The sequence below is a fragment of the Falco biarmicus genome, chromosome 4, assembly GCF_023638135.1.
Source record: "Falco biarmicus isolate bFalBia1 chromosome 4, bFalBia1.pri, whole genome shotgun sequence".
Taxonomy (NCBI): Eukaryota; Metazoa; Chordata; class Aves; order Falconiformes; family Falconidae; genus Falco; species Falco biarmicus.
In genome coordinates this window covers 107,816,175-107,830,595 of record NC_079291.1, presented here as the reverse complement: position 1 = coordinate 107,830,595, position 14,421 = coordinate 107,816,175, and the positions used below count along the sequence as shown (strand labels likewise).

Below are 14,421 nucleotides of genomic sequence, written 5' to 3'. Positions count from 1 at the left end.
AAACTAGACAACTGTGAGTGGATGACAATGGATGCCTGTAAACATGCCTAACCAGAACAGGTCATGCCTTATACAGGCAACAGACACAGTAGCACTGAAAACAGAAGGTGACATTTAGCAAGTGGTCCTATTCAGAAATTTTAACCTGAAAAAGCTTGTTTTCAGTTCTTCTAAAATACCGAGAAATCTACCTTGACCTGATACGTGCTGCTTCACTTTTTCATCCTCAGCTAAACTACTCAGTAAGCAGCAGCTGTATTTGAGGCTACGTATGTGCAGCCAGGAACAAAACTGCATCATGCTCCAAAACCAGACATTACACATACTTGCTAAAACCTGTTAATATCGTGAAAATGCACGATAATGATTTAAGGTTGCTTCCTCTACCTTCGTCACATGCCTCGAGGGAGCAAAACACATCCTTAAAGAGGCAACAAGACATCTAGCTCTCACCTCTTCCCCTGGACAGAAGTCTCTTGGTCAAAGCCATTTTCTAACTGTCATCTTGTAAGCAGCTATGGTGACTCAACACCAGTGGAGGCCAAAACAATCTGTTTCTTCCTGCATGTAGATGCCGACTGAAACATCAAAATCAAAATGCAGCAGAATGGTCCTCAAAACAGCACAAGGAGCTATGGATTTCTCGCTGTAGGAAAGCCATGAGGCTCCAAGTTAACTTTGCTGATCAATTCAAAGAGAAGCAGATGGACATTCACGCAGGGATAAACAAGGTGTGTACCTACACTGGGGTCAAGGTCACAGCTGTACACTGAACTAGCTCAGCATTTCAATCAGGCTGGTATTTTAACAGAGGTAACCCAAGGAAGCCCCTGAGATGCCCGGCACAGCCGTGTGCCTTGTCAGTGGTAAGGGTCTTTCACCCCTGAGCACAAACCCTATGGATGCTGAGGGGCTGAAGCTGTCAGCCCCTAAGTTCTCCTGTCACTCATGAGCTGGCCAGTTCTGTGCCAAAAGGACACATTTTTTATCCATAGCTCCCTGCTTGCCCAGGTGACCTCTCTCCTCAGCAACTGCCTTGTCATTTTTGCAAGTTTGTTCAAAAAGTGCCAGTTCTGACACAAGCCGCCGATTCCAAAATGTACATCAAGTACAGCACACTGTGTCCTAGTGGTGACAGGGCTTCAGCTTCCAGTGCATCTTCTGGGCTTCGGCATTCTACCCACAGCTTGAAGACATGGGTACACATCGTTTCTTTCATACTGAAGTTAGCTCGGGAATTGAAAACAAGTGGTACAATGCCAGACTCCTGCATCAAGCTCAAGCAACTAATGTTTAGAGACCACAGAAAAACCAAAGATCTTTACAGCCACAGCCTGCAGTCATACAGGACAAGCAGCTGGGTTTTAAAATACTCTAATCCTCCCGCAGCAGTGTAAAGCTGAAGTGGCCTCTTCCCCTCCCGACTCAGCTTTAGACGATGCAACAACAGTAATGAGGAATGAGATTGATTATGCGACTTAGCCACCTATGGATGGCATTACTTCACTTTTAATATTACAATACTAATTTACTTCTGTTTGTTCTGCTGCCTGTCTAGAGCCCAGTAACGTCAGCTGCCTGGGCCTTGAGCAGGCTGATGAGGTAGACACAGTCTCAAACAATTAATTTTACAAACATACTGCAAAATTTAGGTCTGTCATCACCGTGTGAACAAGTCTGTCTGCTAGAGATATTTAATAGGGAACTTTTTTCTTTTTGGAGGGGAGACCGAGTCAACATCCTAAAATGTATCCTAATATTATATAAGAAGGAAGTGAAATTCCCCCCTTCCTCTTTCCCTCTGCATCTCATTTAGCTTCCTCTATAGAAGCAATATACTTACTGCACAAACACCTATGGCAGCATCTCTGCCTGCAGCCTTCACACCTCTGCTCGTGCTGCTGCCTCTCCTACACTTGCCAAAGCCTCCCTGCACTAATAAACCTCAGCTCCGAGGGCTGGTACAAATCCCTGCTGGGTAAAAGCCACCTCTTGCTCCTGCCTCCCCAAACACCTGCCTTCTGCTGCCAGCCCTTCCCTGGCCACCACTGACCCCCGCTCCCCCTGACACCCACACACACTCATTTAGAAAACAAGAGCAATGCATACGCAAAGACATGGGTAAAAATTAAACAAACCCCACTGGACAAAAGCTATGGCAGTTCAGAAAAAAACAAACTGTTCTTTAGACTTTTTTTTTTAAAATTCTCTACCTTGTTCTCACACTTTACTGAACGAGCTCTAAAGCGCCACTTCAGCTATATGTATATATACTGTGAGCTGTGAAAGTATATAGCTAAGAGTTTTGTTTGACTTACAAACACCATAAATATTTATGCTTTTACATTAGAACAGATGAAGCCGGGTAATTCTGCTGTGAAAGCTGACCATAACTATCACAACCCATTCTGAAAATGCAGAATTTAGATTTTTCTTCCAGCTACATTTTGATGGCTGTCTTACTAGCGCTACTTCTGTATAGTCCAACTACCACTGAAACAGAACTGAATCACAGGACAGGGTTAGAGCTGGCTGCCAACATGAGCAGGGCAAGGAGGCTAAAACTTTTGGGATTTTTTTTTTTCCATCTTCTTCCTTTTTGCTGAAAACTCACAGTTATTAGGTGCTACTGAAGATTTACGTTTGTGCTCTTCCACTTTTCTGGAAAGCTATTCTGCTATTCGGACCAAGAAGGCAGTGCTGAATAGCTTCGAACACAGATTCATCCTATTTTCTGTTATTCTTCCAACCCAATAGAGACAGAAGACACAGTGAAAGGTGTTAATAGTCCTTCCACTCCATTTTCCCATCTGCGGCTATCTCCAGAAAGCCTGCTTCCCAGGCAGCCAGCTCATTAAAATCAAGATGTATTAAATGCAAACAGATGTGCAGCTATTACTGATGGTGTCTCAGCCCCAGCACACGTCACCAACTGACACAGAGCTGCATGTTCACAGAAACAGCCTTATTATGGACTGAGAACATGTTTACAGCTCTTTTTTGAGTAGTAGTTTGTTGGAGTGTTTTTGTTTTTGTTTAGTTTGTTTTTTTTTTAAACCCATGGAGCTACGTAACTGTATCAAAAATAGAAAACATTTTTGGTAAGCCCTTTATTCCCAGGCATCTTCAAGTAGCACCTTTAACTACACAATATTCAGTACTCTCTACATACAAGGCAGCTCATGTTTCTAAGTGTATTCCTTGACTGGCAGTAACCACAATTACCTGTAAAAAAAAAGGATTATTTCATCATGTCTTCAACACAGATGAGCATGAGAGAAATAACTGTTACCAAGTAGTTTGACTTCAGTTCTTTCTAATATCTCCTATTACATTTTAAATCACTCATGATAAGAATCTACGTGTATTTTCATGTTTAAATAAAACATTTGAAAAGGAATATTTCAGTGCTCTGTGACATAACTGGATGCCTGAAGGTTCCCCCACAAACTTTAATACATATCAAGCAGGATGTGCAGCCAAACTGACAGACAACTTCCACCGAAACACAGCAGAATTTAAAGTCTTCCTTTGCATGCCAACTATTTCATTGCTTTCTACACTTCTGATGAGAAAGAGAATGAAAATCAAACCCACAACTCTTATTAAACACACCACCAATTTCCTCTTCTGAGCTGATTTCCAACCTTAAAGAGGAGCTTTCACTTAGTTACAACAACAAAGATACCAATAATCTATTGTTTTCACACAGCGAAACTTGCCGATGGTGGTAGAAGCATCTCAGGAAAAAAGACAACTTGGGGGAGTTAGTCCTCTGTTCCCAGGGTGAAAGAGAAGACTTGAAGAGGGCCACACAACTAGCCTGCACGTTAACAACAGTGGGTGAACAGTAAGAGAAAATAATGAATTAAAAAATAAACTTTACCCTTAATCACTAAGGGGTTGTTGCAGTTTTCCTTCAGCCTAGAGACAAAACAAACCCCCAAACACAGGGTAGAAAGGGCCATTTGGTTTAGACGCCTTCTTTGTCATACCTTGTATATCAGACATTCTACATTTCCACCCCAGGAGGATGCTCCTCGCCTACGTGGCTTCTGTGTCACATACAAGAGCTCTGTGTGGTGCTAATCCCAGGGGACCTATAACCAACAGAGCACCAGGGGCCAACTCACTCCTAGCCCTGTTTAAAAAACCCTTCCACGAGACAACTTGCTGCCCAACAACCTCCAGAGACAACTTCGACTTAGAACTGAAGGTACAAATAGAGCCTCCTTCCTGCTCCTCGCCTCCCATCACCGCACGGGACCAACAGCAGCTTCTCCCAAACCCCCAGTCTGAAGGTGGGAGACAACCTGCCCTAACAGTTTCCTGCTCATTTGTTCCTGTCAAAAAAAAAAAAAAAAAAAAAAAGCATAAGAATTCACCATGTTTCCAATTTATCTAGCTTTTATTTCCAACATAAAACATTATTATAACTTTCTCTGACAGGCTGGAAATCTGTTTAATGCTCCTTATTCTTTTTTCGCAAATGCATTTTTGTATTTGATCAAAAAGACGACAAAAAGATGGTGTTAACAGATGGACTGAAGAAGTACAGCCCAAGCTTTATATACTCCCTATTAGAAAGCTATTTTTCCCATCCTTTATGCGATTTCCTGAGTTCTTGTCTTTTCAATACCATTTTCAAAGCTGGACTCCACGGTGACTCAGCGGAGGTATAGTATTTCCCCACGTAACTCATCACTCCAAGCACTGCTGTATGGGTCACTTGGCTGGTGTCCAGACTAAGGACCCCTTCACACAATATCCTTCTGGCTGTTTTTCTCCCAGCATCACAAAGCCTTCTCCTCCTTTAACTCCAGTTTCCCCTTTAGGGTGAATTTAAAAAAAATACAAACAGCGGAACGATGCTCGACTCCCAAAACAATCCTTGTAAAAGTGTTTTAAATCGTATCCCCTGCCTCGTTTTCTATCATCTGTGGCATGAGGTGCCGCCTTTGTGGCCAAAATACCCCAACAATAACCACACTAGGAATATTTACCATCTACCCTTGCATCTCTTCTGCAGCCCACACTGCCCTGCAAGGACTTTATGCACAAAACCACCGAGCGCAAGCAGACATGGGGCTCGCAAGGTCTCCAACAGCAGGCAACAAGGAAGGATGTGAAATGAAGAACAGGGAATCCCAACCTCTCTGTGCTCTTGGTAGACTACTTCTAAAAGACTTCAATCAGCCTTGTTAACTCCCTGGGACAACTGTCACGTTCTAGAAAGAAATAAACCCTCCAAGATCAGCGTATTGAGACAGAAACGTGCCTGTTCCTCCCACAGTAACACTCCGCCTTCTCCACAGGCTTTGAAACAGAGACGCCAAGACTGCAGACGGTAAAATGAACCCCAAATTAATGTTGACGGGTGATTTAAATAAGCAACATAACCGCTCCCTTTCAGCGTTACAAGTGGGCAAAACATCCCCATCGCACCAGTCTTGAGGGAAAGACATCAAGCTGCAAAACGCACATCAAAAGAGTAAGAAGTGACTTAACAGAACAAAATCTGTGCCTTCACAATCACTTTTTCAAAATCGTCACTTTGTGTTTACCAGCACCTCCTTTGACTTACAAGAACTATTAGGGTCTTAAGTAGATGTTGCTGTTACTCCAGAACAGGTTTACACTGGTTAAAGCATCACTACGCAGAAGGATTATTTACTCTGGTTTTTTGTTCATTTACGACAACTAAAAATTGTCATAAAATTGCTTAATAAATTTGCACAAATGTTTTTTCTTGTGAAGTCAGTGATCCTACTCACTTCAAACCAAAGCAGACACATTAGTGCGGTTCCTGCTTTGACACGTCTCACCTCACAAATAACTACAGAGATACTACTGCTGCATAAAAGTTTTCTCTCATTCTACATGCCCAAAAGGGTCTACCATCCAGATCCAGCTGTCTTGTTTTTACGGTATTACAAAGCAGTCCCTCACTGGTTTTATTTTCACAATTTCTTTGCTTTTAAAATTAATTTATTTTCCTCTACTTTGGCTCAATTGCTGGTCATCCAAAAAACATTAATCCAGCAAAAACTATTAGTCAAAGAATCATCCAACTGTGAAAAACAGGTCTGGAAACCCAGACCAGGGCGGGACAGACTGGTAAACTGGGATTCTGAATACATCTTCATTCATTGTTGTGCCTGCCTCTGCATCATCGCTTGGCCATGAAAACAAGCACTGAGTGCAGGCACAAATGCACATCACAACATTTTTTTTCCTGCTACTGAAAATAGGAGGGGATGAATGGGGGCACTTCCAATTGCCATTTTGTTGTAGTTTACTCTCACAGCATTTCTAAAGACAGCATTTTCACGAGGCAGAGCGCCTCAGAGACGCCCAGTACAGCAAGCAAGGGCCAGAAACACACCCAGCCGTCCCCTGTCTCGGTGCAGGACGCCCTCCATCGCCACCAAAGCAAAGGCTCACTACCACCAAGCCGCCAGCCCAGCTACTGCCTTCTGCCTAAGGAAGATTACTATTAAATATCTAAAAGAAGAAAGTTTCAGTAATAGTTAAAACTTAAGTTGAGCAATGTATGGTTAACAGTATGAGTATTGCTGTATATTGCTGTTGATAAGCAGTTTGCACTTTAAAAATATGGTTTTTTTTATATATATTGCAGCCCATATATCCCTCAAGATTATTCCAAAAGACAATTAAAAAAATAATATCTGGTTTAGTACTTAATGAAGAGAGATGGACATTTATAGGAAGCATTTATCTGAAGTAATTTTAGTCTATGTCCTCCTCCACATCTGAGTCCTGCAAAGGCTTTCAGACACATAGCAAAAGGTACGTCCTTCAAGGAGTGCCACTTACTCCACATGTCTCATTCTGTGTTTGCATGGGATTAGCCTTTGGCTCCATGTCTTGCCTTTTTTGGTTCTGCTTCAGTTGGTTTAAAGAAGGTTTTGTCTGTGCAGCTCCGACAGTTTTGCTTGTCCACTGGTCAACCAGTTTGTGAAGATCATCTGTGAACGTCCCTTTCTTGTTGTTACTGTTGTTGGCCTGAACCTGCAGGGTTGATTGCGGGAGGGGCTCAGGGCACGTTACCAGACTGTTAGTTGAGGATCCTGGAAAATCACACACAAAGAAAGTTGATGATGGCATCTCTGCTTCGCCACTTTGACGCTCAAACAACTTTTCATCTACTGCAATTCAAACGGTGGCTTTTCGGACTTTTAACCCCACCCCCACCTTTCTACAGAACACCTTTGCTTAAAGAAATGGTCCAAGTTCAATGCATTCATATTTTCTATCGCGTTATGTTACCTCAGCCACGAGCTGTTGTGCCCACAACTTCTCTCCAAAGGGAAATTAATGACTCTGAGAGAAGAAATGAGTGCAGTCCCAGTAACACGGGCATCCTAAGGCTTACAAAGTCTCTCCAGAGGAGACTACCACGAGAGAGTGGGAGGCAGGACGTATTATTCACTAAAACTACACAAATGAAAAAAAATTAATTTACGATTTATTTTACTTGCATAAGTTTACTGTCCTCCTGGAAAAACGTAATTGTCATAGAGGTTGCAAGTAGGGTTGGCTACTACACCTCAACGGCTCCGGGAGAACTCACAATCTCTCTCTCGAGGATGTTAGGACCATTTACTCTGCCATCTGTGTATTTTTTTGGGGAAAAAATCCCATCAGGACCATGAACATACAGAAGAAAGAGGAGAGAGGAGGACATACTGGGTATGTGAGTTTGAGACAGAGAGAAGGATACGGAACTTCTGGTATAGATAAAAGCAGGCAGGAAGAACATTAACAGATTTAATTTTAAGTGTTCGCTTCTTTCTAGAAGAGCTAGGGGGAAAAAAATAATCTGTTCCCTTTTGTGTTGGTAACTACAAGTCTGACACAGCAAAATCTGCAAGGAACAGCAACTGAAGGTGCCTGAATTTGACCTAAGCAGAAAATGTAAAGTAACTTTCCAGCTAACGTATTTGATATAGCTAAAGATTTGAAATCAAGACCATCTCTCCAAGCAAAAAGTTCATAGAACTGTAGTAAAATTATTATATAAGCAAACATGAACATTCAGTCTTCTTTTTTCTGTTAATCAGTTACCAGCCAATGAAACCGCGTAAACTAATTAGTCCTATGGTTATATAAAATACGTTAATAACCTTTAAATGATCATGCATTCAACCTGCAACATAACTTCAAAGTGAACACTGCTCATTTCCTTTTCCTTTGCTTGGGGGAAAGGGACCGGTGAAAAACGTAAGTATTTTGACAGGAAAGCTCTTCAATTAGTGTTTAATATTTCATGCAGCTCAACAGGAATGAGATTGTTTTAAGCTATAAATTCCTCCAGCAGAGAACTGCAGTCATATAAAGGTATGTATTTCAGGAAGACAAACACTGAACCCAGTTTTCTGGCCGCATGCGTGCACAGTCTCACACACACAGAATACCACAACTGTCTTGCAGCATGCGTGGTTCCCAAGACATCACAGCACATGCATTATTATGCAGGTATCACAATTTATACAGTCTAATTTCATATCAGTACAAGTGCATCAGCTCTATTTATTAAACTAGCTTTTAGTAAAAAAAACTAATAAAAAAAGAGCAAAAAAACAACCCATGCCATGAAGGAAATACTGAGAAACAAAAATGGGATAGTTACTACTACTGTGATCTTTGCCTAGACATAGTCGTTTCAAGGTGGACCCTACAAGGTAAAACAATACAAGACATACAGAATTAGGTAAGACTAAACACAACAAATCTGACGGACAAGCTTCTGTACTTTTAAGCAATCAAAAAGTAGTTATTATGCAAGAAGGACAGACAAAGTCAGCAGTTCAGGTGAGTAAAGGAAGTCTAAAAAACTGGACAGCTCAAACCCTTCTTTAATGTGCAGCCATTCAGAAGCTTTGAAAAAGTACCATAGCATGCCAAAAGCAAGGTCTCGTGACTTAAAGATGCATTTGTTTGGTAGCTGTTGGGTTTTTTTTGGTTTTGGTTTGGTTGGTGTTTTTTTTTGTTTGTTTGTTTGTTTTGGTGGTTTGGTTTGGTTTTTTTTTTGAGTTTGGGTTTTTTTTGGGGGGGTGGGGGGGGTGTTGTTTTTTTGTTTGGTTTGTTTGTTGCTTTCCCCCACCCCCATCCCCTCCCCAAATTGCCTTGGCTTCCTAATCAGAGGTTTTGATTCCTACTCTATTTATGCAGGAAATGATGTCAATTCAGTTTGTGACAGGAGGCCAAAAATGCTTTCAGGAACAAGTGAAGCTAGTCTGGCTGCAAAGACAAACTGTAAAACAATCCTAAAAGTCCTGTTTTACAAGTCCAAAAAGATACATTGTTCTGCAGGTCTGAGGCCAATTGTTTCCGAATACTTTATTAGTAGGATTTGTGTCTAAATGTGAGATTCTGAACTTTAATTGAAAGCAACCGTGAATGAGTTTCCCTTACGCCTTGTCCAAGTGCAGAAAAATAATCCAGCAGAGTAGCTGAGTTTTCATTTAACCGAACTACATTGTTTTTTCATTATTGTCTCATTACATCCTTCATCACGATTTTACGTATTCTGTTGGATAGATAGAGTGCCAGAAGCGTACCAAGAACCCTACTCAACTGTCAGATCTTGCCAGACATAAGCACTGTTTCTATTTGAGTGCCAAATTTCCTGAAAGGTATTTTGGACTTGGTAAGAAGAATATCATTATGGTATGGGAGGAGATGAGTATCTGACATGGGGCATGGCAAGTTTATCGTGAAGAAACACTTGAAAACATGAGCAAAATCAGAGTGGGGCAAAAAGCAAGATACAGGATGGATGTTCTTTTTCTCTACAGAAAACTAGTATAGCTATTTTATGTTACTGTGCCAGAAATGCAGCTTTAAACTCAAGAGATTGCAGGTCCAGGCTGACATAGGCTCTGAATGAATCTTCAAAGGAGAAAGCAGAGACATCAGTCAGAGACTGAGGAAGAGAGAGTATAGAAAAGAGGGAGGGGGGGGAAAAAGGGACAAGAAATGTTTGCGCTTTGATATGGGTGACATGAGGAGGAACAGAAGGATTGCTTTGAAAGATTTTTCTTATTATTTCATAGAGTTTAATGAGGCTTCTATTCCAGGAAAATCAGAAGGACATGACTACAGTAATATCTTATGCAAGCATGACCAAGTTTAGTTTCTCATCTCAAAGCCTAGGTAGCAAATAAAAGTCACGTTTACAACTCAACAATATGCATTGCATTTTTAAATTTTTGCCCCTCAGATATACCTTACCTTGCCTATCTCAAAGTCAGCTAGCAACTCCCATTATGAAAACATCAGCGGCAGTAATACTAGAACGCTATTTTCTTAACTATCCTGCAGCATTTCTGCATGTAGCAATAAGTAGTATTTAGCACAATATGTATGCAAATCACAAGCAACTGCCTGCGAAAAATAAAAGCAGGCAGCTGACTAAAGTACGTGCTCAAATATATGTAAAAAAGCTTAATCACCAACCCCTCTGCTTCCTGAAAACCGAGGCACAAGCTTCCACGCACCTCGAGTGCCAAATCCAACCCAGGGCCCCCGTACATGCGGAGAAGCGGCAGAGAACAGGGACACTGGACAGAGTCACCAAACACCTGCCTGAGGGGAGTCAGCTTTAAGGAAAACATTACAGAAGAGTCAGTCACCAAAAAGAGAGCTGCTTCTTCCAAACTGTATCACTCTGGCATGTTGCTTGGGAGATGAGAAACATTATCTAAGTGGTGATATTGCCTGGAGCAGGGACTGACAGTCATCACCCGTGATTGGTTTTAAATTCAAACTCAATTAAAAATGCACCTGGCAAACCTAATTCATCAGATTAATTGTATTACTTCTAAAATAAAGGTGTTTAATAGCTGTAAAGTTAAGGAGATGAATCATAATTAAGATGTAATCTAAGACTACAAGAGTTCAACAGAGTGGTTTACCTCCAATTCCAGATTTCTTATCTGAGAAATTAAATAGCCATTATATCATACAGGACAGAAAAAAAAAATCCATCGTCCCATATTTGCACTCTAACACCTGCAAAAAAGCTTGAAAGCTAACATAAAATTGAAATGGCAATAAATTCTTAGACCATTTCCATAATTGCCTATGCACATACAATACACTAACTACTACAGACCTGACAAAAACCCCTTTATACAGGATTACAAGTCCAAGCCAAATGGAGCTTTTGAAAATTCTGCTCACACTCAGAACAAACTCTTCCCTAAACACCCTTCGCATTTAACCCAGGGAAGCAGCTCAGGCTACGCTTACACTGAAGCCCATCAAAAATAGTTTATCCCATGGAAAGTACAAAGGAAAAGTCAATATTTGACATGGGGAAAAGTTCAAGAAGAATTCTTTGAGAACACTGTGAAAGCGTTCCAAGTTTGATGAACTACTTGTAAAACTATGCTTAGCGCATCTGGATGTTTGTTTTTAAAAGCGTGCGGCTCATTTGCCTGCTAACACGGTACAGCCTCACGCTGGATCAGCCGAGCTCCCCAAAGGGCTGTTTTCCCTTAAACTTATCGATCCGGAGCTTTTCCAAACATCCAGCACAGCTTTTCCCCACTGCTCTCAAACAGACAGAAAACCCCAGGGAAACCTCAACTTCTGGAAGAGACCCGGGATGCAGAACCACCACACGGACAGGCCACCGAGCCGTGGCGTCAGGCAGCTCCCCCACCGCCTGTCACCAGCACGTGGAGATGCGACCATGCTCAGCACCTCGCCCGGGTACTTGGCACCCCCCGAGGGGAAGGGGTGCTGGCCAGCTGCCACCCGCCATCGCCGAGGACCACATCCTCGGGGCCCACAGTCACAGCTGCCCGAGCCGGCAGCGGCCCCAGCCCCCCCTCAGGGAGCTGGGGAGGGGGGCGTGTGCGGCCTCACCTTCCACCCCTCACACCCGCACGCTACCGACCTGCTGGGCTCACTGGGAAAACAAGCTGGAATAACCTCCTGTCCCCATCCAAACCTACCAGTAATTCAGCTGTGGACAACTGCGCAGCAACTCAAGTGACAGGCAGTATTTGAACCTAAGCTGCGCCCCCTGAGCGGCGGTGCCTCGGGAGAGATGTGCCAGGGTTACGCGCCTGAAACTCAGTCCATCTCCTCACATGACTCAGACATGGGGGAGTGCAAACCTCCTCTCCAAACGCTTCACCCCGGAGAAGCCGAGAAGAGAGCATATGGGCTGAGAACAGAAAGCAGTTAGTCATGCCGAGTTATTTAAGCATCGGGAAACTTCACGATTGGAAGGATTTACATATTCCCTTGGTTTCATTCACAAGATCCAGGCACCCAAACATTTTTAATATGCTGGTTTTTAATTGCCATCTCCCAGTCTTTTTACATCCTACTGAATAGCAATTCTGTGAAAGATTAATGAAACAACTTCTGGGAATTACGTGTGCAGAGGAAGAAACTACGATGTCCGTTATAATACCAAATGGGAAAATCCGTGAACTAGGAATTCCCCTCGGGTTCTCAGGAAAAAATAAATAATCCCGAATGCAAAACTGTCTCATATAGTCATTATAAAACTTGCATAATGAAAAATTCAGTATGCTGAGCAGTAAACATCAGTTCTCAAGAACCTGAGTGCTTGGACTTTTAGGGACCTCAACCAAAAAGGGAAAAAAAAAATAAAATCAAGATTATTTTTTACAGCACTTTTTATTCATAAAATTAGGAGAAGTGTATTTGAGTGGTCTTGTGCCTTTGATCTGTACCACTTGGATAATGATAAGCAATGTAGAACTCCAATGGGAGATCTGATATTAATGCAAATGAACAGTTAGTTAACCAAACATTTTCTCAAGAACGTTATTAGCCTTCCTAATGTTATATGTAAAGTGGCCTATAGTACCTGTTCAGCACAACATATCTTTATTGTACAAGCAAAATCTGTTTGCCTAAAAAGCAGCATATGTGATTGGGTTAAAAGTTCTTAATTTTTTAATTGAATAACTTGGTATTGTTTGGTTGAATTGCCAATTACTTTAGAAGTCATACAAATAGGGTACAAATAGAAGGTGCACAATTATTTGAAACATAAAAATACTGGATCCCAGCAATCCATTTCAAAGTCTCATCTGAAAATCTGATATTGCTTTTTACTTATTTATGCATTGATGAACTGCTAATTGACTTCATCTCTGAGGTCACATAAGGTCATAAGAAAATAAACTGAGTAAAGTGCTTCAGCCAGATCAGCTTACACAAAAAAAGTTGATGGTACTCTCCCACGGAGTAACCAGATCTTCCTGCTGCTTACAAGTACATAAAAAAATTGCTCTCTTAGAAGTAATTCAAGTGAATGCATGGGGAAAAGCCCACCTAAGAAACAGATTTTGAAAGAACTAGCTGGAGCACTATCGTCTCAGCATTTCCACATGCAAAGAGCGGGGGAAAAAAAATTAAAGAAAATAGAGTGGATATAAACAGTACTGTATATCGTGTTAATACAGCCCTTGTATGGAAGTTATACCCTTCAGTGACCTTCTAGTATTGTATCAGCTTGCTACATGCATGTCTTCATAGTCCAAACATGTGTGAAAGAGACCATTCGTCTACAGAAGGATGGATTTCTTTTTGTTGTCGCTGGAACCGGGACAGCAGACATGTATATTTGCCACATTGCAAATAAAATTACTTCAACATAAATCACATAAAGTACAAAAGCTTTGGTAAGTCCAGGGTAAAATTTACCATAAGGCTATATAATAAATGATGAGATCTTCCACACATGCTTTTGGTGCCCAGGCACGAGCCAAAAGCAGTGCAAAAAAAGCTTTCATATGAAAAATTAATATAAATAAGGTGTGTTCATGATGATTACTTAAAAAAGAAAGATAAAAAGAAAGAAAAGATGGTTCAGAAAAAGGGGCATCCTGCCAAACATATTAGAGATAAAACATGGAATTGGAAAAAGTGGGTAAAAGAAAGATGGACTGTGATAAAATACAAAAGAACAAATACAAACAGATGGACAAAGACACAGGTCCACTGAGGAATCTGGTACGAGGTTTGCTACTAGATTTATAGGTCACTCTCTCAGACGTTTGGTGGAAAACCGTCCAGCCTGCAAATGAATATAAAGGGAAGAAAACAAAGACACTTATAAAGTACAAGTAGCTGTGATCAGATGTCCTATACCATCAGTCAAATCAGCTTTGTTAGTTAAACATCCACATCTCCATTTTAAACTTTGCCAAAGAGGAGTAAGTTAATTGACCATACACAAAGGATGCAATAACAGCAGAAGAGAACAGATAGGTATTTTGCAGATTAGTTTGGCAGGATGTGCAATGAGAGGAAGGTATTTTAATCATCATTATAACTTCCAATATGCATGGCAACAAGATCAGTCAAAAGCCTACGAGGTGTGCAAGACACAGAAGTATCAGAGGT

The 14,421-nt window shown here is 41.4% G+C and overlaps 1 protein-coding gene across 10 annotated transcripts in view; it reads right to left on the bottom strand.

Annotated features, from left to right (window-relative positions):
* WNK2 (WNK lysine deficient protein kinase 2) overlaps positions 1-14,421 on the bottom strand; it is a 112,407-nt gene that overhangs the window by 9,299 nt on the left and 88,687 nt on the right. For 7 of the 10 annotated variants that reach the window (XM_056337789.1, XM_056337792.1, XM_056337782.1 and 4 more), the window contains 3 exons: positions 13,994-14,092; positions 8,654-8,698; positions 6,838-7,091 (listed from right to left, as the gene is read on the bottom strand). In XM_056337789.1, the coding sequence (XP_056193764.1) occupies positions 6,838-7,091; positions 8,654-8,698; positions 13,994-14,092 (398 nt within the window). The remainder of the gene's footprint in view (positions 1-6,837; positions 7,092-8,653; positions 8,699-13,993; positions 14,093-14,421) is intronic. The other 3 variants (XM_056337791.1, XM_056337786.1, XM_056337788.1) reach the window with 3 other exon arrangements.